This window comes from Tamandua tetradactyla, chromosome 13 (genome assembly GCF_023851605.1).
Source record: "Tamandua tetradactyla isolate mTamTet1 chromosome 13, mTamTet1.pri, whole genome shotgun sequence".
In the NCBI taxonomy this organism is placed as follows: Eukaryota; Metazoa; Chordata; class Mammalia; order Pilosa; family Myrmecophagidae; genus Tamandua; species Tamandua tetradactyla.
The window spans coordinates 84,629,145-84,656,645 of record NC_135339.1 but is presented as its reverse complement, the minus strand read 5'-3'; the positions used below and the strand labels follow the sequence as shown (position 1 = coordinate 84,656,645).

General features: G+C 42.5%; 1 protein-coding gene across 17 annotated transcripts in view; it reads right to left on the bottom strand.

Moving 5' to 3' along the window:
* The window catches only part of TACC2 (transforming acidic coiled-coil containing protein 2), a 229,179-nt gene that overhangs the window by 193,605 nt on the left and 8,073 nt on the right, over positions 1-27,501 (bottom strand). For 2 of the 17 annotated variants that reach the window (XM_077126274.1, XM_077126282.1), the window contains exons 1-2: positions 10,265-10,387; positions 8,608-8,686 (exon numbers count right to left, since the gene is read on the bottom strand). In XM_077126274.1, the coding sequence (XP_076982389.1) occupies positions 8,608-8,640 (33 nt within the window). In that variant the 5' untranslated portion in view covers positions 8,641-8,686; positions 10,265-10,387. The other 15 variants (XM_077126267.1, XM_077126275.1, XM_077126277.1 and 12 more) reach the window with 11 other exon arrangements.

Genomic DNA, 27,501 nt, shown 5'->3' with positions numbered 1-27,501 from the left:
CTCCAAGCCTTCTTGTTCTCTACCCCAGGACCTCAGCATCCATCTAGAGTAGTGACTCAACCACACCCTGGGTTCTCAGGTCCATGGCTGCCTCATCTCCAGTGATAAAAGAAAAATAAAGGACTCTCTCGAGGCATGAGCTGCAAAGAATAACTCAAAGACAACGAATTAGAGCAGTGAGAATTGACTTGAGTCGAGGTACATACATGAGCACAACCCCTGTGAAGACAGGGTCCTGGGACTAAGGCCACAGTGGGACTTTACTAGGTTAGTTTTAACAACCTCTGAGCTTCTTGATTCAGAATTGGTGGTTATGGCAGAGCTTGGCTCAGCTAAATACCAAACACAGTGTCTGTTGAACCCAGACAAGCCCACCATCAGGCTGTTTTCAGCAGCTTCTGACCACTTCACTGAAAAGCAGTTGCTCTAGTTCCTTCTTCCAGGCCCTCAAGACTTGAGGTCTCCACCCTCTGGAGAACAGGTGCTAATGAATGCACATGTTCAAAGCTCATGAAATGCTTCTTCATTACGGACAACCTTATAAAACTACCACATTCTTGCCACCTGCTTAATGATCGTATCTGGAACCTTGTCATAAACAGAAATTGCACCAGAAACCTCTACTCTGCCAAGCCGATGGTCTTGTAAGAAGCCATCAAAAGAGAGCACCCTCATCTCATCTCCTCCCACCCCCCAAAATATACATTCCCAGGTATGCCTATTTCCATCTTGGCTTCACCATTCCACAATGGCAGAAACATCTCTCCTTCAAGTCCATTTCTGCTCCAGTTCCATTCCTCTCAGCCATTCAAGGTCAGCCCTCCTTCAGTCAACTCTTCTTTCATCTGTCTCACATGGACCTCTCCCTCCTTCCTTCTATGGTATAATGGAAAACATGGCTGTTCTTTGTATCCAGATCCTGGGGAAGCAGTCTCTAAATATTTGGAATTCCCTGTGATCAGAATGTATTTTGTTCTTCATGGTGGCACAGGACCACATCTGATGGTTTATATGCTAATGAGATGACAGGGAGGGGCCTCTACACCTGCAGTTCTAGGGTGGGGCCGACCACTCCAGACAGACCAATCGTTCTTGATTTCTCTCTTTCCTCCATTCCTAAATTCCATTCATTATTAATCTTTTCCTGTCTGCTTTCAAAATACACCTTACATTCAGGAATCGACGTCTTAGACTTCTAAGCAGCTTGCAACTGATGTCTCTGCTTGCACTTCTGCACTCTGTCTTGAAAGTGCATTCTCCATACAGCAACTACAGTGTTCCTTTAAAAATCTGAAATCAGTCCATGTCATTGTCATGCCAAAAAACCCTCTGACTGCTTCAACATCACATTTAGAATAGAGCCAGACTCCTATTAAGACCAATAATGACCCACTAGATTTAACCATCCTTCCCTGACTTCATCGCCCACCATTATCTTCCTCGCCCACATCTCCCCAGCTCTTCTGACCTTCCTGCTGGTCTTCAAAGTGCAACAAACTTATTCCATCCCAGAGATGTTATCCTTGCTGTTCCTTCTTCCAGAATGTTCCTCCTCCAGGCCTTTATACGGCTGCTTTCTTTCCCACACTCAGGGCTCTTGATTGCCTGTCATCTTCACAGACACACCTTCCCTGACCACTCCATCAAAAGTAGCCCCTAAGCCCATTTACTGGACATTTTATTATGTGTTTATTTGTCTATTAGTTCCTTGTCTGTTTTGCTCTGTGGAAAGAAAACTGCATCAGAGCAGATTAGGTATGAAGTTCTAGAATAGTGCCTGATAAATAATAGGGTCTCAAAAATTTTTTATAGTTCTATTTTTTTATTCTGGTACTACATATACAACTTAAAGTTTCCCATTTTATCCTCTTTCAATTATACAATTCAGTGGTGGTAGTTATAGTTGCAGAGCTGTGCACCGACACCACCAATCATGACCAAAACTTTTCTGTAAATTTTTGAATAAAACAATGCATTCATTTGTTTGTTTGTTTATTTATGTCTGCCTTTTCCATTTCTTTTTGTCTGACTGCCCAGTTGGATGTAACACCCACAAGGCCAAGGACCTTGTTTCTCTTGTCTCTATTTGGATTCACAGAAGTGGAAAACCAGTACCTACCACCCAGCAATGGCTCCATAAATGTCCACCCAATGAAGGAAATTGACAATATTATCCAGGTGTTGGGAGTTTCTAACTGAGCCCTTGAGTGTGCTTCAAAGTTTTCTAGAAAGGCTCAAGCCACCTACAGCAGGGAAGTCTTTAGGAGCCCTAGACCAAGAATCCCAATATGGATTTTTGTCCAGTCCTGCCACAGCTTTGTGGCAGTGGGAAAGTCCTGGATCTTCTGATATGCAATGCACAAATCTGTGAGATAATGGGGGTGGACGAGCACAGTGTTTATTCCAACTCTGATTCCAAAATATTTTCTTCCAAAAGCAATCATCCAGCATGTTGCAATATAAGGTGCCTTGCTCTGGTGGAAGATGGAGCACTGGTGGTCCAGATTCTCCCCTCTGAACATCCCCCTAGGCCCTTGAAACATTCCAGCTGGCCCAGGGATTCCCCAGAACCCAGTTTGAAAACCAATGTACCAGACCTTCTCCGTGACCTTTTGGAGACCAATGTTCTAACTTTCACTCCTTAAATCACCAAAATGACCTGGATAATTAGCCTTCCTAACCTGTTAAATGAGAACCCTAATGAAATCACATATTGTGAAGAGGCTTCATAAAGCAATGCTCTATGCAAATGGTTATTTCCCAACCTCAAACATCACTCCTTGCTGGGATATGCAGAAAAACAAGCACACCAAGCAGGCCTCCCCAGCAGCCCTGAGGGTAGGGCACCCTTTTCTTAAAGCAAAGAACACATCACCTGGATGGCAAACAGGCGGGATGGGGAGTTCAGGCAGGCCAGTGTGGAGCCATGCATTTTACTGCTGCACTCTGACCACACCCCAGACACACACCAACCCCAACATTCTCTCCAGAAAAAAGTACTGTGAAATGGGTACGAAGCCCCCTACGAACCCTCCCCCTCTCTCCCATCACCTGTGGCAAACACTTTGGGAAGATCTAAAACCATGGGACTCAGCTAACACATAATGTTGACAACTGATTCAGAATTTAATCTTTTTTTTTTTTTTTTTAACAAATCAGTTATGCCTACTATCAATAAAGGTGCGCCACCACCCCATACCTAACCTCATTTCACGACAAATGAAATCAATATAGACCAGTTTCTGCAGGGTTAGTTTTGGCTTCTAGCACTGCTTTGCACTGAGAATGTAAGCCCTATTCAGCATCTCACAGCATATCAATAAGCCATTTCTTGAACAGGCACAGCAAAAGGCTATTTTTGAAAATTTAAACGTGTATTGCAGATTTCTACTGCATTTTACAACTTATTTAGCGTGGATGGAAAGAGAGAGCAGGAGAGGGAGGAGAAAACCTAGAAATGCATATGAATGTGCCACACCAAATGTCTGCCACCACCTGAATATTAGAAGGGATTGGAAAGCAAATCATGCAGAAAACCACCTTTCCCAATACCTGTGGAAGGTCAGGGTTTGGAGGCCACAGGATGACGTTATGTAAACCAGCTTCCTCTTGCTGAAAGCAAAGGGATCTCATGGTTAGGACGGGCTGCAGTGAACAGGGCCCGTGCAGCACCAGAGGTCAGTCTTGGCTGCTTCTAGCACCAGGCGCTCCAGCCCCACCTGTCCACCCCAATCTAGGTGAAATTCAGCAGCAGAAGGACAGGAGTCTGCAGCCCGAGGGTGTGTGAAGAAGACAAGGGCAGGGACTGGGCAGGCCTACCCCTCACCCTTTGAACCAGGAATGGGACTGATCCTCAGTGCCTGAGTCTATGGGAAGCAGGTTCCTTCCAACCCACAGCATTGCTTCCAAGAGTTCCCTCGGAAGCAGGGTGTAGGGACCTCCCAAAGCATCGTCACAGAGAAAGAGCATCCCAGGAGGACTGGGGGCCTGCATGGGACAGGGGACAGTGCGGAGGCAGAGAAAATAGAACAGGAGAGTCTTTTCTACAACTAAAAAGTCCTAATTAACAGACATTCAGAAGGTCAAATGGCCAGGTCCTGGTGATTTATTATATGTGGGGGGTTGGGAGAAGGCAAAGTCAAAGGTCACCCCAGATTTCCATATGGCACTGGCCCCCAGTAAGGATGTCTCCTGGGTCGTGGTGTCCAGGAGGGGAAACACAGGAGGAGGAGCAGGCTGTGGAAGGGAAGCTGAGTTTCAGTTTCAGGAACCTGGGGTGACTGTGGGCCACCCAGGTAGAAGTGTCCAGGAGACAGGGGCAAAGAGGGGTCTGGAGTCCCAGCTCTGGGGAGGGGCCCTGAAACCATAGCCAAATTTACCTGCCGCTGCATTCCCATTTGCCTCTCTTCGGAAAGCAAATCTTTTTCTAGTCCTGGCAAAGTCAGGAAAACATCTTTTGTCTACTTTATGAGGGCAGGTTCTAAGGAAGGAGGATGGGGGTAGGAGGTGAGAAATAAGGGGAGCAGTTTTGCTTTTCTAATTAGCAAAGGTCTGGAATAATAAAATATCCATTGCTTCCAAGGTTGCAGTGGGATTGGCCCTCACACCTCAATAAGGGAAATATAATTGGCATCACCTTTTTAGAAAGTATTTTGGTAATAAATATAACAAAAGCCAGTTCAAAGTACTTACCCTTTGTTTGACTCAGTAATTCCATTTCTATGAGTCTATCCTAAGTAAACAATCAGCATGCAAGTCTGAACAGTGTTGTTTCATCAAAGCAGTGGGGAGAAAAACTAAGCCATTTTCTAGTTTGCCCATATTCAGATAGAAATTCATCTCAGTTAGAAAAGTTCACCCACAGGCCCTAGGAATTCTCTCAAAGAAGTCAAGGCAGATGTTCCTTGAATCCAGAGTATCTCAATCTTGGCAGTGTTGACATTTTGGGACAGACAGTTCCTTGCAGTGGGGGCTGTCCTACGCATTGTAGGATACAAGATATTTACCAGCACCCCTGGCCTCCATTGACTAGATGCTAGGGGTACCTCCTCCCCCAAGATGTGGCCAACCCGAAATGTCTCCAGACATTGCCAAATGTCCCCTAAGGGTCGAAACGATGCCTGGTTGAGAACCACTGGTATGTATCATATGCAGAGAGTCTGGGGCCCAACTAGACCTGTGAGACCTTAGGAAGGCATTGCAATGCAGCAGGACTGGATGCCTGACTGTGTGACTAGTGCTGTGTACTGGGCCTGGCACAGGGAAGGCCCTCAACCAATGGCCTCTCCTCTCCACTCTAAAACATGAGATGAAACCAGAGCCCACACCCATTTAGGTAGAGATGACAAAGATGCAGGCCAAGAGTCAAACTCAACCAGATGGTACATTTTGTTTGCCCCATGGTGTTTTTAAAAATAATCAAAATCAGTTGTCAGCAGTTAGAACATTGGAATATTTCTTTACATAATCTCTTTTATAAAGTAGAAGAGAGAGCACTTCTTAACTCATTTTATAAGGCTCGTATTACCCCGATACCCAAATCAGGCAAAATAAGAGAACTGCAGAGCAACATTTTCATGAATTTAGATGCAGAAACCCTCAACAAAATACTAGCAAATTGAATCTAACTGTTTATACAAACAATTATACAGCATGACCAAGTGGGGCTTATTCCAGGAGTGCAAGACTGGATCTGCATTTGAAAATCCATCATTGTAAGTCAACATATCGATAGGCTAAAGAAGAAAGATCATATGATTATATCGACTGATGCTAAAAAAGCATTTGACAAAATCTAACACCATTCATGATAAACAGCAACAATAGACTTTCAGCAAACCAGCTGAGGGGAACTTCCTCAGCTTGATAAAGAGCATTTATAAAATTCCTCCATCTAACAACTTACTTCTTGGTGAAACACTGAATGTTTTCCCCCTAAGACCAGGAATAAGGCAAGGAAGTCCATTGTCAGCACTCTTAATCAACAGTACCAGAAGTCCATAGCAGTAGACAAGAAAAAGAAATAAAAGGCATACAGATTGGAAAAGAAGAAATAAAACTGTCCTCATTTGCAAATAATGATTGTCTACATAGAGAATCCTAAGGAATCTACAACCAAACATCCTAGAACTAATCTGTAAGTTCAGCAAGTTTACAGAATATAAAATATTCTCAACTGATCTTTGACAAGGGTGGAAAAGCAATTCCATCGATGAAGTATAGCTTTTCAGCAAATGGTGCTGGAGGGTGGACATTCACAGGCCAAAAGAAAAAAAAAAAAAAAGAAGAACCCCATCTTAAATCTCATACCTGATACAAAATAAACTCAAAATGTGTCACAGACTTACCTAGTTGTAAAATATAAAATAAAAAAATTTTACAAAAAAAATTGGGATGTAGGGCTAGGCAAAGAGTTCTTAGACTTGACACCAAAAGCTCTATTCAATAAAAGGAAAAACTGATAAATTGAACTTCATAAAAATTTGAAAGTTTTGCTCTGGATAAAGCCTGTTAAGAGGACGGAAAAAAAAAAAAAACAAGAGTAGGAGAAATATTTTGCGAACCACACATCTGATAAAGGACTAGTATCTAAAATATATAAAGAACTCTTAAAACTCAACAGTTAAAAAAAAACACACATCAAAAAACAACCTTAGGTAACCCAAATAGAAAACTGGGTGAAAGGCATAGGTATTTCATCAAGGAGCATCATTTCATCACAGATGGCAATCATGCACATGAAAAGATGTTCAATATCATTAGCCATTAGGGAAATGTAGATTAAAACCACAATGGGATATCAGGACACACCTATCAGAATGATAAAACTGAAATTCTAGCAAGGATGTGGAGAAACTGAATCACTCACACATTGCTGGAAGGGATGGAAAATGGAAAAGCGCTCCACTCTGAAAAACAGTTGGGCAGTTTCTGATAAAACTAAACATGCAATTACCATACTGCCCAGCAATTGCACCCCTGGGCATTTATCCCAGAGAAATGAAAACTTATGTTAATGCAAAAACCTGTACACAAATGTTTATAGCAGCTTTATTCATAATGGCTGAAAACTGTTGGAGACAACCCAAATGTCCTTCGTGGGCAAATGCTCAAACTGTGGTACATCAATACCATGGAATACCACTTGGCAATTAAAAGGAATGAACTATTAATAAAATAACTTAGAAGGAATCTCAGGGAAATCGTGCTGAGTGAAAAAGCCAATCCCAAAAGTTCATTGTGTGTGATTCCATTTATATAGCATTCTTGAAATGACAAAATTTTAGAAATGGAAGACAGATTTGTGGCTGCAAAGGGCAGAGATGGGAGACAGGAGGGAGATGGGTACGGCTATAAAATGGCAACAAGATGAAAAGGTGGATGGTAGGAACCGTTCTGCATCTTGACTGTATCCATAATATTCTAGCTGGAATATTGTGATATAGTTTTGCAAGATGGTGGCATTGGAGGAAACCAGGTAAAAGGTACATGGGATTCTATTACTTTTTATGATTGAATGTAAGTCTATAATTTTCTCAAAAAAAGTTTAATTAGAGCGAATTGAAGATTTCAAAGAAAAACATTGGTTTCTGACTTCTCTTGAAGGAAAGGGAAGATCTTGTAATGTTGGGCCCACGTTCCCACCTGGCAACCACCATCCACAGCTAATAGCAGCTGCCTCTTTTAGATAAAGGGACAAGAACCCTCCTCTTTGCCATAATACCCACCTCTCCCTGCTGTACCACACCGGTCATGAAGCACATTTATTTTTTTCTTACTTGCCCTTAAATATACATAGGATTTTGCAACTTTTTCTTTTGAAGATTCCTATTTTCTTGCTCAAGAAAAGAAGATTGATTATATAGAAGAAAAAAGCAGAGGAAAAATGAGCTGGAGTATGCTGCCTTCTTAGGTACAATTTTCTTGTTCAAAGGACTCAGTACTATTAATCCAAAAATTCCAAAATCTGTAAGATAAATGGGAAAGGGCCTTCCTGATTTTCAACACCAGGGCACTGAGTTGAGACTCTCCAAACTTAAAAGTGATAACTATAAAATCTGAATATATTCAGCCTGCCAACCATTTGCAGTTAAAAAACAATCCACCCATTGTGAAAACCTTACCTAAGAGTTTTGGGTTTTGGTTTTTGTTCTTTTACCTAAGGTTTTGAATGATTGAATCTGCTTAATTCTGATAGATTTCAAAATCCCTTTCTAGTGGCCATCACTTTATTTTGGGGGAGGAGCATAGAAAAGGCTCCATTTGAAGCTCCTCTGCTGACTCCATGAAAGCAAATTGATGGGTGGATGGGTGGGCACAATCCTGGAAAAAAGTGCCGAACTCTCAAGATTTCAACTTAAAAGCATAGGATAGAGAAAAAAACTGGTTTCTATGGCTATAAAACTGGGCCATGAGATAAGGAATCCTGAAAACGGAATGGAAAATGCCTGCATAGAGACATACATGCCCATGTGTACCTAAGTGTAAGCTGTGTGTGTCCTGACTTGCGCCTTCCTTGGCAGAGATGAGATGTTAGAAAAAAAGGAATCTAGTAAAGATGAGGCAAGAGAGCCGGCTAAGTTGAGGCAGAAGCTTCCTGACACCCACCTGGTTGTCCGAGGTGCTGTTCTCATTGCCCATTATGACTCGGGGTGCTCACAGTCCCTCAGAATTTTGTCAGAGGCCACTGGAAGAAACAAAAGGGTGTAAACATCTGTAAAACTAAAGAAGATCGGAGGATTTTCCGCCTGCTCCTCTCCCCAAACTCGAAAGCCAGATGATGGGAACTGTTTATCTCTGCAGTCACATCATGGAAAATTGCTTTTGAAGGGTTTTCTTTTGCCATATGCCCCTGGACTTCTTTCCCAATATGGGCTGGTGTTTTCATTCACCACCCTGGGGTTGGCAGACACTTCTGAAAAACGAGTTTGTTACCGAGTCTCTGAGTCCCTGCCAGCACATACGTATGTGTATAAACACAAACGGAGTGATGAAGGGGTCCATTTGCCAAAGAGAGCTCGGCGAGGGCCGCTTGTCAGAGTGTTTTCTGTTTTTAATTGTGTTCTGTTTGGAGATTTAGTGCGCTGATTTCCCACTGTTGGTGACAGTAGAACTCAGTGTCAAACATTAGGAGGTGTGAAATCCACTTCCCTTCAACAACATATGGTTTTCATATTTCCCACTCTAAGCAGTGGTTTTATTGAGTCAGTTTCACTTCTGCACACAATTTTCTGAAGGCAGAGTGGTTTTCTGGGGGAGGAAAATGGGTAGTCGTGGCCAGACGAGGCATAAATAATCATGTAAAGTGGAGGGGTGCCAGTGCAGCTAGCATCGTTTTATTAGGTTCATTTAGTGACATTTGCTTATTAATCATCATCATAATGAGATGCTTCTCACAGCTCACGAAGAAGCCCAGAACATTTACTGACATCATCCAACTGAGTGTCACAAGAGCCTATACAATAAGTTGGACTGCAGCTATTGTCTTTACCCTTTTCTAGATGGAGAAACTAAGTCACAGAAAACTTGGGAAATCATAGACTGTTAGAGCTGGCAGCAGCATAGAAATTACCAGTCTAATCCAGTGGGGGAAACTGAGACTCCGGAAGACAAGGGGCTGGCCAAAGATCCAGGTTTTCAAAGCCAACGCTGGAAATAAGAGCTCAGCCTCCTGCCTTCTGGTTTGAGAGCTATTCCACAGAAAAGGAAGTAGTATTTTCTCTGAAACATCAATGGTTGATTCACATAAAATGAAAGTTATCCATTGACTTCCTTACTAATTCAACCAATATTTATTGAGTAGTTATTATGTGCTATGTGCAGTGGAAAGGAAAATGTAAATATTTTGAGTGAGCCTGATCGCTACACCCCAAACTGATAAAATTGTGATTGCAATGGAGTGATCATGCTCCTGACCTTTAACCAAAAACATTCAATTCTTTAATCATTCTTGCTATTTTCGGTTCATAAGGACAAACAAATAATCATAAGCTCACTTATAGCATGTAAAATTCTTCATTTATTTAAAATTGATGGGTTCATTTTTATGTTCATTAAGAAAATAATTCCTTTGTTATTACAAAGAATATGCCCTGATTATTGTAATTTCCTTGTATATACCAGGGTCAATGTCATCTCAAATATTTGAAACATATTCACCAAATTCAATGCAATATATATATCTATATTTTAAATAGGGCATCTGTTACCAGCTTTTTAAAACAGGAAAATAGACTGAGAGAATGGAAAAACACCTTCTGGTTACCTGGAAATTGCAAAACCACTCTGGGAAGGCCTGGCTGCATCTGGAAATCTCCAGGTGAACGACCAGCAGCCCCTCCGGCTTCGGCAAGGCCTGCAAAGGGGGCAGTGCGCGACTCTGCTCTCTACTTACGTTCTGGGATGGTCTGGGACAGGGAGGCTGCGGGCCCACGGGAAGCCTGTGCCTTTCAGCGACTGGAGTTTCTCCTCCTCCATTCAGAAGCACGTGAGGTCTGAGCGGAGGGACGGACCCACCTCACCCAGCTGGGCAAACAGCCGGTCTCCACCCCCAGCGCTGGCACGGCCCAGCCGCCTGCTACCTGGGCAGCTGGCCGTGCACAGCCACGAGATTACACAGGCATTTCTGCCCACGTGGACCCAGCATTTCTGAACCCATTACTTCCAGGGCCTTTGACACAGGATTTTCCCCATTATTATGTCAGCAGATGCTCCTTTCAGAAAAGGCTCACCCAAATTAAAACTGCCCCCGTGATCTGATCAGGCATAATGGAGCAGGGCTGGCCCATCCTGGAGCACAGTCAAGGTTTTTTATTCATTTGTCCTTTGTGCAGTCGAGGGGGGAGCAGATCTTTCTTTACAGAAAAGAGTAAAGTGCTCACGGGCCTTACCATTTGCCCTGGGGAAAAATTTGCTGTAAATAATGTGGGAAGACGAGGAAAAGTTGTGGGAATACGATGACGCCAGCAGCCTGGCACCTGTTTACGTGCGCGCAGAATGTACTCACCGAGGTGTGGCTTTCGTCCCAACAAGTGAAATCATAAAAGTAGCAGGCTGGCCAGGACTGCCGGTAGCAAACCTGCCCGCCCTGGAAGGAGGAGGCCCCTGGGGTGGGACTGAAGGCACCCAAAGAGCCCCCTGCCCAGCTTTGTTCCTCCCCCTGCCCAGGGCTGCTGTAATTACTCCCAGCCAGTCTCCTTGCCGCATGAATGCAGCCAGCTTCACTTAGTTGTATTTATTTGTTTGTTTATATTTATTTGTTGGTAGCTGTCATGGTTAGGGACAGGTGTCAACTTGGCCAAGTTGTGGTACCTGTTCATCTGATTGGGCAAGTGCTGGCCTGTCTGTTGCAATGAGGACATTTCATAGGATTAGGTCATGATCATGTCAGCTACATCCACAGCTGATTCCATTTGTAATCAGCCAAAGGGGAGTGTCTTCTGCAATTAGTGATGCTAAATCCAATCATGGAAAGCCTTTTAAGGAGGACTCAGAGGAGACAGGTTGCATTCCTGCTTTGGCTGGTGAGCCTCTCCTGTGGAGTTCATCCAGGCCATCCATTGGAGTCATCAGCTTCGCAGCCTGCCCTGTGGATTTTGGACTCTGCGTTCCTACGGTCACGTGAGACACTTTCATAAATTTTATATTTGCAAGTGTTCCCTGTTGATTCTGTTTCTCTAGAGAACCCTAACTAATACAGTAGCAGAACCTTTCATTCGATTGAGAGCTCTCCAAGGAAAAGGTGAGTGAGGAAGGTGGGCTCTATACCTGACTTCTGTTTCAAACAGAGCAGAAGTGTGCACGTTTCAACAGATGAATGGATTAACAAACTGTGGTCTGTCATCCAAACGGAATACTATTCAGCCTTAGAAAGGAAAGACATTCCAATACGTGCTGCAATGTGGGTGAACATCAGAAGCATTATGCTAAGTGAGAGAAGCCAGACCCAATAGGTCAAATGATAGGCCAAATGATGTATGAGTTCACTGATAGGAAATAACCATAATATACAAATATCCATAGAGACAGCTGATTGGTGGTTGCCAGGGCTGCCAGGGTGAGTTAGTTCAATATTCAATCGTAAGTTGTGTACATTTCTGTGATGTGAATTCCCTCCATAAACCACACCGATGGTCAACTCTGTGGCCGACACAAATGCCTTAAGGGAGTTGGGTTTGGATTTGGGTGTGAGTCCTGGAGAAAGGATTGAGTTCCACACCTGGGTCAGCTCAAACAGAGAAGAGAAACTTTGCAGAAGAAACCCCAAGCAAAACTGAGGATCCTACAGAGGAAACGCTGGCTCAGCAAGGTTAGTATGTTGTGGAAGGACACACATCCGCCAAGTGCTGGGGGTGGGACTCTCACCAGAACTCTCTGATAGCAAAGCCTCCTCCCCACACTCGCACACACACACACACACACACACACACACACACACATACACACACAATTTTTTTTTTTTTTTTACTGCATGAGGAGAGTGATCCCTACGTAGGGAGACATTCAAGCTAGTTACTCACAATAGGGCATCGACTTACTTGAATTCAGCTCAGTCCAGAGTCTATTTTAAGACCTGATTTTATTGACATGTTGAGGGAATATCTGTCCTATGAGGAAACACTCACATTAACCAAACTCATGGGCTATCATACAGAAAGCTATTTGTATAATCCAGGAGGCCAGTTTATTGATGCATGACAAGATTCCTGGTTTCAAGCAGAGGGACAGTCAAGTTGGCCAGATCTGCACGTTTTCCCCTAAAACCTGATGTGTGACAACTCGCAGGGTGAGGAAGATGCTGTAAGTGCGGCCTCGGGGATAGGGTGTTGGCTGCTGATGCAAATCAGCTCTTGGCTAAGGGACCTGTAGTTCCTGTCCCACCAACTCTAGTCATGGTTTTGGTGCAAGCGACACAAATGACTCTGGCTGTCCTAAACAGAAAATACATTTACAGGGAGCTCGCATTGCTGTAGGAAGCCTGGGGAACCAGGCCCAGATGAGGCTGATGTCCAGGACAGCCAGACTGCTGGAACCACGGTCAAGGTCACACCAGTGGCCACTCCTGGACACTGCTACAGGGACAGCCACCACCATGGCCGAGGGCACTGGACATCTCCACTGCCTGTGTGACTGGGGCAGCCCAGGAGGCCTGGGCAGTCAGAATCATTGTTGGGAGAAGCCAAGAGTGTAACCGGGAAAGAGTGAAAGAGGAAGGAAAAGGTGGACTAAAGAAGCACATGGGTCTCTCAGGTGGAGGTCATGGCTCAAAACTCAGGTGGTGACAGCCAGGCTGGACTGACGGGCTTAATCTACAGACCATGTGCAGAAGGCAGATTAGGTGCAAGGAGTCACGGAGCAGGAGACAGGATCATGCAGCCCCCGATTCATCGATGATAAAATGCAGGCTGAGAGAGATTTCCCAACCCGCCAGTGCCTTTCCCCCACTTGGTTCTCACATTTCTCTTGGGATCTCCTGATACATTGGACAATCATGCCAAAGTTTTCTAATTTGGGGCTTTTGGGTTCTTTTTTGAAAAAAAATATTTTTTGTATGTGTTAGAAATGTATCTGTGTTAAAGTTTCAATAATTCTGCTCTTTCTCCTACGTAGAGTAATTTAGATTATTAGTGCTTGAAGAACCTTGGATCATGGTCTATTCCACTCTCTTTTGCAGATGAGGTTGCTGAGAGCTAGAGTGAAGAAATGATTTACTGAACTTCTCACAGCCTGAAAAGGCTGTGGCCAGAACTGGGCCCCTGCAGGCTTGCTTCCTGCAGGCAACCCCGTCCCGAGCTGCATCTCCAAAGCATACCAGCAATGCCCTGCCATGGTGCTGCCCGATGGCCCCAGACCAGGTGGTCCTGTGTTAGCTGGGGTTTGGTGCTGGAGGAGCCCAGGCTGGGGTTCCCCAAGGAGGGCGAGCCCACTTTCACCTGACCCAGCAGCTCCTTTGGCTTCTGGGGCAAGCCCCGGGTCCCTCAGCCAGTTGGTGTCCTCACAGATGCCCAGCCCCCAGCCCAGGCAGCCAGCCCTCAGCTTCCCCCTCTGAGGATGGGCTTGAGTTGCTCTTACACCCTACCCTGCACAGCTGAGCATGGAGCCACTTATAGCTCTGTTATCATGTTCCTGTTTTAATACAAACAAACAGCCGTAGTCCGGGAAAGAGATTTATACTGACCTGGCAGATGTGAAGTTTGTGAGTGAAATGCCAACTCTTCCTTCACACCCTCCCCTTAGCCTCCTGCTTTCTTCCCCTCCCCCACCTCTGAGGTCACCTAGGGATCTTGATGTGAAAAGTCTTGTCTCATGGATCATCAGCTCCCATGACCCAAGCACCAGAGATAAGATGGGCTTACACAGCACCTCAGCTGGTGAGAGGCTGTGCACTTATGAAGGTATTGCTTTCCAGCTCCAAACCCGCTCTGTTTAGGTGCTGAGCTACAGCTCTGCAAACCCTGTTTCGGCTTTGCCAGCCCCTGAGGCTCTGCCAGGAGTGACAGAGGCTGGAGGAGGACAGAGTACACATTCCTTTCTGTCAGCTTCCAGTTCCTGGGAGTAGCACCCCAGCCTCGCTACGTCACTGGGCAGTAGAAGTTCCCTCCCATAGCAGTGATGGAATTCAGTCTGCAGTTTTCCCAACGTTTTCAGAACTAGCCTCATGCCCTGCCTTTGTAGACACTGATCCCAGCTGGCTGGAAGCTCCTCTGTAGAGTTCAGAGGTTCACTTCTGTGGGGGCCTCCCTTCTAAGCTTCTAAATTTTAATAATTCCAACTTCTTCTCTTTGATCCTCCAGCCCTTCTTGATGTAACTTACTTGTGCATTCAGGACCTGCTCTGGCCCTATCTCGTATATACCATTTCCATTTTACAATAGAGTGCTGCTGTGCACGCCCAACTTTATGGCTTGGTGGGTCAGACAACACCCAGCTCATAATAGGCAACTCGGGTCTCATAGTAACTTGGTAGCCCATGGTTAAGCGTTCAGTCTCTACTAAGGCCCAGTAGCAGGCCAAAAGCTGTTTCTCAAAAGGAGAGTAGTTATCTGCAGCAGATGGTAAGGTTTTGCTCCAAAATCCTAAGGGTCTGCGTTATGATTCTCCTATAAGGGCCTGCCAAAGGCTCCAGACAGCATCTCTATTTGCCACTGACACTTCCAGCACCATTGCATCTGCTGGATCATATGGCCCAAGTGGCAGAGCAGCTTATACAACAGCCTGGACTTGTCACAGAGCCTCCTCTTGTTCAGGTCCCCACTCAAAATTAGCAGCTTTTCTGGTCACTTGATAAATAGGTCAGAGTAGCACACCCAAATGAGGAATATGTTGTCACCCAAATCCAAACAGACCAACTAGGCATTGTGCCTCTTTTTTGGTCGTAGGAGGGGCCAGATGCAGCAACTTCTCCTTCATCTTAGAAGGGATATCTTGACATGCCCCGCACCACTGGACACCTAGAAATTTCACTGAGGTGGAAGGCCCCTGTATTTTTGTTGGATTTATCTCCCATCCTCTAACACGCAAATGCCTTACCAGTAAGTCTATAGTAGTTGCTACTTCTTGCTCACTAGGTCCCCTCAACATGATATCATCAATATAATGGACCAGTGTGATGTCTTGTGGGAGGGAGAAATGATCAAGGTCCCTGCGGACAAGATTATGACATAGGGCTGGAGAGTTGATATACCCCTGAGGTAGGACAGTGAACGTATATTGCTGACCTTGCCAGCTGAAAGCAAACTGTTTCTGGTGGTCCTTACTAATAGCTATTGAGAAAAAAGCATTTGCCAGATGCTTTTTTCTCATAGCTGCATACCAGGTACCAGGGGATGTATTAATTTGCTCAAGCAATGATACCACATCTGGAACAGCAGCTGCAATTGGAGTTACCACCTGGTTGAGCTTACGATAATCCACTGTCATCCTCCAAGACCCATCTGTTTTCTGCACAGGCCAAACAGGAGAGTTGAATGGGGATGTGGTGGGAATCACCACCCTGCATCTTTCAAGTCCTTAAAAGTGGCAGTAATCTCTGCAATCCCTCCAGGAATCCAGTATTGCTTCTGATTTACTATTTTGCTTGGTAGGGGCAGTTCTAGTGGCTTCCATTTGGCCTTTCCCACCATAATAGCCTTCACTGCACGAGTTAGAGAGCCAATGTGGGGATTCTGCCAGTTGCTCAGTATGTCTATACCAATTATACATTCTGGAACTGGGGAAATAACTATAGAATGGGTCCCAGGGCCCACTGGACCCATTGTGAGATGGACCTGAGCTAACACTCCATTGATCACCTGGCCTCCATAAGCTCCCACTCTGACTGGTGGACCAGAGTCATGTTTTGGGTCCCCTGGAATTAATGTCACTTGTGAACCAGTGTCTAATAATTCCCAAAATATCTGATCATTTCCTTTTCCCCAACACGCAGTTACCCTGGTAAAAGGCCATCGGTCTCCTAGGGGAAGGCTTGGAGGAAGATTAACAGTATAAATTTGTGGCAGTGTAACAGGTTTCTCCCCCAAAGGGACCTGGCCTCTCGTTCAGTCAAGGGGTCCTGGGTCTGTGAACTGTTTCAAGTCTGGAAATTGATTAAGGGGCCCTGACTCTGTGTTTTTGTAATTTAGGTTAGACTTATGTTCACTTGACCTAGAACTCTTTTGTTTATACAGCTCAAACAAGAATTTAGTAGACTGCCCTTCTATTGTATTTCTAGGTACCCCATGATTTACTAGCCAATGCCACAAATCTCTGCAAGTCATATAATTTTGACTCCTGTTTTGAGTTTGCTGTCTATTGTAATAGCTGCGTCTACCCTGTCTTTGGTGATTAAGTGCTGCCACCTGGCTTCTGCCACCTCGGGATCCTGTCATCTCCATTGTGTTTAAGGATTCCAGCTCAGTGACAGCAGTTCCTACAGTAATATTTGACCTACAGAGAAGTGCAACCACAGAGCTCTTCAGGGATGATGGTGCTAGTCTCACAAATTTATTTCTCACTGTTCTGGTAAAAGGTGCATCCTCCGGACATTCCTGGGGTGTAAGAGCAGGCTTTGCATGATAGATCCACTATAACATCCCAATCTCTCTAAGCCTCTGGGTCCCCTCATCTACATTATACCAAGGCAGTTCTGGCATTTCAGCCTCAAGTAATGCTTGCTACCTTTTGATCCATGTTTCAACCAACCATCCAAACAAACTGTTAATACCTTTTCTAACCACTCGAGCTATGACATTGAATGCAGAATCTCTGCTTAGTGGGCCCATATAAATAAATTCAGCCTGATCCAGCCTTATATTCCTCCCAACATTATCCCACACCCTTAAAATCCATTGCCACATATTCCCCTGATTTCTGTCTATAAAAATTGGAAAACTCACACAGTTTTTTTGGAGTATAATGTACCTCCTCATGTGTGATACTTTGTACCTCACCGTTAGGGGCCTGTTGGGACTTTAATCTAGTTATAGGTCTGGAAGAAATGAGGGGTAGTGGGGGTGGTTCATGAAAAGAATCAGAAATATCTTCCAAGCCATTTGCTTCAGGGCCTTTATTTGCAATTTCATCTGCTGAAACAGGATTAATCACTCTAGGGCTAATCCCTTCAGGAGGAGATTGGGTGGCCAACTCCTCAAGGCAGGCTAGAGTTGGTGCGGTTATGTCCTCAGGGCAAACTATTACAGGGTTATCTAGAGAAGACTCCTAGGATTTCAACCTCACCCCCAACATCATTATCGATCCATTTGTCACCATCCCATTTTTCTGGGTCCCATTCCTTTCCAATCAATGCCCTCACTTTAACGGCAGACACCATGCAAGACTGAGATTTCAGTCTACGTTGTAAAGTTGCTACTCTAACAGTAAGATTCTGAGTCTGATTTTCACAGATCTCAAGTCTATGGCTACAGGATATAAGATTTTCCTTCTGGATACTCATAGAAACGTTTACATCTGTCAGACAGCGCTTAAGCTTCTTGTTTGAAGCCTTAAGCCCATCCCTTTCACTCCTTAACGTAGCTAGTGTTTCTAACAACAACCAATTAACATCTCTATACCTCTTATTTCTACAAAACTCTGTAAAGGTGTCAAAAGCATTATCCTCCAGAGCCTGGCTTCGTACAAGCAAATCATTAGGAGAATCAAATGGTGATATTTTGACTATCTCTTCTGCCAACTCACTCCATGGATTGGGAGTATCATTCTGATTATGGCAATCAGGGTCCTTAGTGTCTTTGAGTCCAGTCAGAGAAGAAAAACATTCATAAAAACCCATTTTTAATATTCTGTTTCTTAAGAACCACTCCTGGTACCAAGATGTATTAGTTAGGGTTCTCTAGAGAAACAGAATCAACAGGGAACACTCACAAATTTAAAATTTATAAAAGTGTCTCATGTGACCACAGGAACACAGAGTCCAAAATCTGCAGGGCAGGCTGTGAAGCTGATGATTCCGATGGAGGGTCTGTAGGAACTCCACAGAAGGCTCACCAGCCGAGACAGGAAGAGCCTGTCTCCTCCAAATCCGCCTTAAAAGGCTTCCAGTGATCAGATTAAGCATTACTCATTGCAGAAGACACTCCCCTTTGGCTGATTACAAATGTAATCAGCTGTGGATGTAGCTGACATGATCATGATTTAATTCTATGAAATGTTCTCATCACAACAGACAGGTCAGTACTTGCCCAACCAGACAATCAGGTACCACCACTTGGCCAAGTTGACACATGAACCTAATCATGACACTAGCTTACGCATAGTGGCTCCATAACTGATCAGAATCCTGGAATCTTACAAAATCACGAGTGGGATCTAGATTGCAGAGCAAGAGAAATAACTTTCCAGTGATCCTTCCTAACTCTCTCCAGATGAAATGGGTTGCCTTAGGAAGTAGTGAGTTTCTCGTCATTGAAGGTGTCTAAGCATAACTCAAAGACTCCTTGATTATATCAGTTTCTTGGATAAAGTTTCATAGCTTAGAAAGTGATACTCCAAAGGTATCTGGCCTCTATCCCCAAAGAACCAGATTCCAACTAATGAACTGGCCCCTTAAGACCTGTCTGGATCATCTTGGCGTACAATTGCCAATGGAAACCCCAGTTCTCCCATTAAAAGGTAGCCCTGGGCTGCAAAGCTCTCCTCACAGGAGGAGACTCTGGGAGTGATATCCTCAATCCACAATTTGGCTGCAGCCTCCTTATTTCTCCTGAATCACACTGTGCTATGCTAAACCTCTTCTGGGCTCCACCCTGACTGCATACACTGGCGCAGTACCTGTCTCCATTTCTGATTCAGCCAACCTGACCTCACCCCAAGGTCCATACTCCACTCTTTCAGTTTGTTAAAGCTGCTGGAATGCAATATGCCAGAAATGGATTGGCTTTTATAAAGGGAATTTATTAGGTTACAAATTTACAGTTCTAAGGCTGTGAAAATGTCCCAATTTAAGGCATCAACAAGATGATACCTGGATTCTAAAGAAAGGCCACCGGCATCTGGAATACCTCTGTCAGCTGGGAAGGCATATGGATTGTGTCTGTTCGTCCCTGCTCTGGGTTCATTGCTTTAAGTTTCTGACTCCAGTGGCTTTCTCTCTGTGTCCTGTGGGTCTCCTCTTAGCAGCTCTTGGGCTCTCTCTCTCTATGCATCTATGGGTCCTCTCTTAGCTTCTCCAAAGCAAACTGGATTTCATCTCTTATTTTCTCTAGGCTCTCTCCAGGTTCTGGGTCCTTCAGGTTCTGTGGATCCTTGCTTAGCATCTCCCAGGCCTCTTCTGTCTGAGCTTTCTCCAAAATGTCTCTCTCTTAAAGGACTCCAGTAAGCAGATTAAGACCCATCTTGAATGGGTGGGGTCATAGTTCCATGGAAACAACCAAATCAAAGGGTCTCACCCAACAGAAGGTCTGCACCCACAAGATTGGATTAAAAGAATGTGGCTTTTCTGGGGTACATAACAGATTCAAATCAGTATACCTACTCACAATTCTCTGCTTGACCTGACCTAGGGCAGGTCTAGGCTGACAGCACTCCACCCCCTGCCACTGCCCATCTCACTATGGAACCTCCTCAACCATCCCAGAGGCAAACTACAAAACATGGGATACTGCAGATGTTTTAAATGGCTAAAAACTGGAAACAATTTAGTATCCTCTGGAGCCATTAAATATGATGTTAAAGGCATGAAGAAATGTTCTTGACCTGTTTGTTTGTTTGTTTTTATTTTTAAAAATATTTTTATTGAGATATTTTCATGTACCATACAGTCCATCCAATGTATATAATCAGTGGGTCACAATATCATCACATAGTTGTATATTCATCACCATGATCATTTTTAGAACATTTGCTTACTCCAGAAAAAGAAATAAAAAGGCAAAAGAAAAAAAACATGCATCCCATACTCCTCCCTCTTGTTGACCACTAGTATTGCAGTCTATCCAATTTTTTTTTTACCCCTTACCCCCCATGGATTATATTTATTTTTTGTCCTTATTTTTTTTACTCATCTATTCATACCCTGGATAAAGCTATATAGTTACACAATTCTCTTCGACTATCAAGGATACTGAAATACAGTTCAGCAGTTTCAGGTACTTCCCTCTAGCCACTCCAAGACACCATAAACTACCACATAGTGCATAAGAATAACCTCTAGGATAACCTCTTGATTCTGTTTGAAATCTCTCAGCCACTGAAACTTTATTTTGTTTCATTTCTCTCTTCCCCCTTCTGGTCAAGAAGGCTTTCTCAATCCCATGATTTTGGGTCCCAGCTTATCACCGGGAGTCATGTCCCATGATGCCAGGGAGATTTGTATCCCTGGGAGTCATGCCCCACATAGGGAGAATGGCAGTGAGTTCCCCTGCCAAGTTGGCTTACAGAGAGAGGCCCCATCTGAGAAACAAAAGAGGTTTTCTTGGGGTGACTCCTAGGCATAATTACAAGTAAGCTTCTCATCTCCTTTGCAGGAATAAATTTCATAGGGGTGAATCCCAAGATCTCAGGCTCAGCCTATTAAATTAGTTGTCCCCAGTGCTTGTGGAATTATCAGTAATTCCCCAAGTAGGGGAGTCTAATTATTTCCTCCTTTCTTTCCAGTCCCTCCAAGGGACTTTTGCAAATACTTTTTTATTCTCTGCCCAAATTACTCTGGGATGCATAGGGACATCACACTGACCTGTACAAACCAACAAGAACTCATGCCCTGTTCAAGATTCCATGTTATTATTTGACCTATTATTATTAAATGAAAAACAACAGTTTCCAGAAGAAGGCTTATTAGTACAGATTATCCCAATTTTGCTTTTATGGGTTTTATTTATAAATTTACAAATTTATAAAATATGTCTATCCAGATGTCAACTAGGGTTTCCTTGTCTGTTTAGACTCAAATCCACACCTGCCCACTGAGTCTCCAAAGTATGTCCCAAAGATTTCTGTGAATTCTCAAAGGCTCACACTCTTGTCTCCTTTGGTCTTCATGCTCCTACTTATTTATGCTATCTCTATTCTACACTGTATTGACCTAAATGTGAAAAAAGCTCAGCCCCTTCTGCAAGTCATACTCCTCCAACCTCTGCTAAAAATAAAGCAAAGTGTTCATAAAGCATTCAGGGTGCAAGACACTGGTTGAAGATTTGGGGAGACAGTGAGAGAGGAAGGCTTTGCACTACAATAAAAGAAACAACTTCAATGTGACATTAGACATTCCTGTTCTTCAAATGTCCCCAGACACGCCATCTTGGGGGAAGTTCTATGGCCTTTCCCACCTGTTGTTTTCTTACACCAATGGTCAGGCTTACTCCCTCTGCTTCCTTTCTCTGCACCTATGTCCTCTTGTCTGACCTTCCACCTAAGGAACAAAAACTTGTTGACTCTCATGTTCCCATGGAGAGCAATCTAAGCATCTCCTTTTACCGAGCTTGAGTATTTGTCCATACTCCACATACAGATTTTGCCGAGTTCTTTTCCCAAATAGAGACTGGTCTTTCCCAAGAGGAACTCTGATACTGGCTTTGTGAATGAGCCCAAGCTGGCCTGTGGGAGGATGCGAAACTACAGGAAGGAAAGCTGAGGTGCCCCGAGTGGCAGGTAACCATCCCCCAGCTGACCACAGATATGTGAGGGTAGTAGTTTAGACCAAGAGAACCACCCAGATGCACAGCTGAGCCCTGTCCACATTGCCAACCCCCAGAAGCAAAGACTAAATAAATGGCTATTGCTTTAAACCACTGTTTTGGGGTGCTTCATTACATAAGAAAAACCAAATGAGAGGATTCCCCAGAGAGTCCCTTTAACATCCCTTCACAGTCGCCTACACCCAACCTTGGCTGGCCATCTTGAAGATCTCTGCATTGGACCATGAAGGCTGCCAGGTGCAGGAGCACTGATGGCAGGAAACAAAGCCCTCTCCCCTGTTGGAATGAGAAGTTACAACAGCATGGTCCCTTGACTGGAGGCCACTAGTGTCATCTAAGTCTATGTCAGACTGAGTATCTCTGGTCTGAAACCTCTCTGCAGATGAGGATGTGAGCTTCCCAGCAAAATGTTTCATAATCCATGCATAGCCACTGCCTAAGTCCAAAATAGAAACATGAAACTGCATACTGATTTGCACTATAGGGTCTCTTTTTTCTACTACAACAGCTCCATGACAACACATTCAAATATAAGCCACCCCTTACTCACAATCTCCATAAAGTCTCTCTGCAGACTGGAGATCAGCAAAAAAAAAAAAAAAAAAAAAACCAGCCATATTTTTTATGTAAACAAGCTGCTGTAACTCACAAAAATTCAGATGTAAGCATTGAATGCAAATGCTGAACTGTGCTGTCATTTTTGAAAATCAAATTCACTATAAACATAATTGGGAACTCTAGGCTAAAGGATGGATGGAATGATGGGTGGGGAGGCTGTTTCAATGCATACAACATGATAGAGGTCTTGAGTGTAGAAGGGAGTATATCAGAGCCAATTACATCCAAGCCAAAAATACTAATCTGATGAGATATATGGTAGCACTGAACTAAGACACTAAAGAGCTCTGTCTTCTATGTGATGTCATAGGGCTTTGCAAATGCAATTATTAGACCTCAGGCTAACATCAGGTAATTTTGTTAGGTAAAATAGCAAATGACTTCTTAAGATCTCTGTGCCTCAAACAAGTTTATTCTAAATTTATCCTTAAAAATTAAACAGGGGGCAGGCCATGGTGGCTCAGCAGGCAGAGTTATCACATGGCATGCCAGAGACCAGGGTTTGATTCCCAGGGCCTGCCCATGCAAAAAAAAAAAAAAATTAAACAGGGCCCTGTGAAGTATCACATAGTCCGTCTACACTTCTGTCCAGCAAGAAAAATAAAATATCTTAATTATATTTGCCTGTTTTAAAATTCACTTCTGGGATAGTTGAAAACAATAGCAGCATCCCAGCTATCTGTACCCCAATATTTCCTCCAAAATGACATAAAACAACAAGAAGAGAAAAATAAATCTATGCCAAAACCAGACCCTCAATAAAAACTGGAGATGGAGAATGAAAGAGAATTTTAAACATTCTTCAAAGCAACTGTGGATAAAAAACTCAGCAAATCCCAGCATACAATTTCTTATGTTCCCATCCTACCTTCAAACTATTACAAGGTTTTGTAGAAAGCAAAGGCAGACTTAGTTCCCTAGAAAAACTGTGGAGAAGAAAAAGAGGGAAGCCAAATAACGGAGCCTAAATAACCTAAAATTCCCATCAGAATGATTAAGTCCACCCCAAATTGGAAAATATTAAAAAGTGTCTGAGCAGATCAGAGCATGGACTACGGGGAAGGGAGTTCAAAGCACAGGGAGTTTACAGGGACAGGCGCAATTTAAAGGGGCTAGTTTTCAAAATACATCGTTCTGGGGGAGGCCAAAAAAAGGCTAAAAAAGACAGGAGAAGCACCTGATGGCTATCTGATGTTGACCGGGGATGCAGAGAAGGGAGAAAGAAGCAAAAGGGAAAAAATTAAGAGTCTCACAAGAAAACAAAAACAAGAACCACAAAAATCACAGAACGAGAGGACTCACAAATTCTTCCCCCTCTCCCTCAAAAACCAACATGACCTCTGCTACATAGGCAGAACAGGGCAATATTAAACTATTGAACTCGGAATCCTGGAAAACATGTCAACGCTATGAAAATGAACAAGGGAAAGGTCGACAAATCTATACTGTGATATTGCAAAAAAAAAAAAAAGGGAAATCAGGGAAAATATTTCACACGTATCATTAGAAGAAAATCTCCCCCCACCACCAAAAATAGTCATGAAGCAGAACAAAATTGTAAGTCAGCATTCCAAACAAGATTAAATATTCTCAAATGAACATTTGAGCATATGAAAATCACCTTGAATCAGAAATTCAAAAAAGAAAATTAAAACAGAAAAAAATTAGGGAGAAATGAAAAGATTGTTTATTGAATTCATGAGAGAAATGTAGTAGGCAAAATTATCTCGGAATTAAAGAATAAATCAAAAGGCATACAAACAATAATAGATTCAATAAAAAAAAGGGCATTGAAGAAAAGAAAACAACCAAGAGAATGAAAAATGACATAAAAAATAAACAGTTCAGAAGGAAAGTAGTGGAAAAGGAAAACAGGTAAGAAAAAAAAATCTGAAAAAAAATCTAAACAATAGAACACAGTTAATATTTAAAACTCCAATCCCAAAAAAGTATTCCCAAATAAAACAACACCAGAATCTACACACTAAAAGGGCTCACTAGATAACTGGGAAAATTAACCCAAAACAATCAATTCAGAGATATATCCTAATAAAACTATTAGATTTCAAAAATAAAAAGTAAAATTTTCAAGGCCTCAAGACCAAAAGATAAAATAATTTACAAAACCAAGATTACTCTGAAATCTGTTCTGTAACTATTTGTTGAAGTACACTTTGAAAATCATTGCTTTTTCTTTCTTTTCTTTGAATATATGTTATATTTAACAGTAAAAAAGATGTTAAAAAAAAGAATTAGACTGGCATCATACTTTTAAAAATGAATACTCAATGGAGTGGCTGTTTTTTAAAACGACAGTGAACTAGTGTGAAGCAAAAATTTTATAGCCAAGCAGGCTGCCTTTTACATATCAAGGATAGAGAAAAACATGTTTCAGTATACAATAATTTACTCAATTCTGCACCCATCAGCCCTTCTGAGAAATCTAAAAGATGTATTTCATTCAACCAAGTGATGACTGGAAAAATTTAACAAAAGGACTGATGATGAGCATTTTACAATATATAAAGGCATCTAAGACTAAAATAAAACACCAGAGCAAGGAGAAAAGATGTATTTGGTGAATACAGTAGAAAGAATGCAACTTTAAAAAAGTGGTGTAGAAGGGAAGGGAAAGAGGAAACTAGAACAATCTCATGGTACAGGCAAAGGATATAGGTTAAAGAATTTTGGAAAAAGAAAAACTTGATAAACCAGAGAGTAAAAGATTAAATAGAACAGAGAACTAGGAGCATCAAGTACAAAACCACTAGAACAAAATACAAACTTTACTAAACAGAAAGAAACACAGCAAACATAACAAAACATACATAATTATGAACTATCAGGACAAACTTGAGACCAACTATATTAGTCATTTAAATAAATATGAAAAGATTTAACACTCTAGTAAAAGAAAAAGAATTCAGTTTAGCTCACAAAATAAGACCTAACTACATTCTGCACAGACCCATTTAAAATATTACTAAGGATCTATACCAAAATAAAGCCAGCATGATTTCCCAAGGGATTCTTTCCATATTTACAAAGATGAGGTAGTCCCAAAGTATTATAAATTATTACAGAGCTTTTTAAAGGAAGAAGGCTCTCGTAATCTATTTTATGAAGAAAATACTGATCCCTAAGTCTGATAAAAATGTCATATGAAAAAGAGAAAACTACAGACCAATATGACTCATGAATATCGATGCAAATATCCTGAATAAAGTACTAACAAACGCCCACGCAACATTCAGAAAATAATATACTATAGAGTTGGATTTATTCCATGAATGGATCAAAAAGATAATGACAGCAATGGATTAAAATTCATTAACTATGTTATTATTCTTGAATTCATAAAGATATGCTCATCCTCTGCCTTGCCCTTTTCCTGACAAACATCACTGACCATCTTTTGAGAATATCAACTAATCAAGAAATGCAAATAATCAAGTGCAGAACTTGACTTTTCAGAACAAAATGTATTTTAAGATACCCAAGTCATTGTTGATGGAAACTTCTCCTTTGATGAATCACAGTTAATAAATGAAGAAGGGATAATAAAGCTTTAATATTGCTATTTTCCAAACTCTAATAAAATCACAGCTCTAGGTAGCACCCTTCAGTGCTAAAGCCATTAGGCGAAAAGCTGACGGGGAACTTTGTAAACAATGACAATATATGAACTCACTTCAATATTTTCTTTTTTTTTTTGCATGGGCAGGCACCAGGAATCGAACCTGGGTCTCTGGCATGGCAGGTGAGAAGTATGCCTGCTGAGCCACTGTAGCCTACCCACTTCAATCTTAATAGAGCAAAAAAGAGTCAGCTAGACATTAAAGACAGTGTCACCTAGGAAGCATCCTTGCCTAATTAATCAAGCTTCTGAATCTGAGGATCTAAATATCAATTCACAGGGAACAGAAAAACATCACCACAGGGATGCAATCAGCAAAACTCAAAAGGTAGAAAATTCTATAGAAAAATGGCTTAATTTCTTCAACAAATAATGGCAAGGGAAAGAGAGAGTGAGTGAAATAGATGGAAAACTTGGAGATTAAATAACGCTGAAGAGCCCATTTATTTAGTTGGCTTTCACTGTGTGTGCACTCGCCAATCCATTCAATGGATGTGGGATAGAACTCAAGAGAAAGCTGTAGCCTTGCTAAGTTGAAGAAACAGAGTTTGAGGCTGCCAGAGAGCCGGAAATTGAGAAGAGAAATCCCGTAAAGGAAGGAGTCACAGATTGGGAACCAACAAAGTCTTCATACAAATTCCCTTCAAATCCTTGGCTGTTTCCTAAAAATATTGATACCCAAGGTGAGACTCCAGGTCAGTAACAGCTGGAAGGCTGAAAGAGATGAGCAGTGATTCCACATCTGCTCAGTGATGAGAAGACAGATGGGACTTCAAGTTCTAGCAAGTTATAGAGGCTTGGTTAATACTTCCGGCTTTTCTTAGAAACCCCAAAAGTATCACCCCTTAGAATAATGACTATGGATAATGCCCTAACCCAAACCCTAAATCAAAATCAGCCTATGATGACAAGGTCTAAATCTAAGCCTCCACAAGAGTAAGGCAATCTTCCAGTAATTTAACTCACTGCTAGAACAAAATGTTTGGACGAAGAGATCAGAATCCAGTATGTGCAACCTAATACCACCATGATATCCAGTCTGAAATTAAAAATCACTAGATATGTAAAGGAGCAAGAAAATATGACCTATCAAGAGGGAAGACAACCAACATAAGCAGAT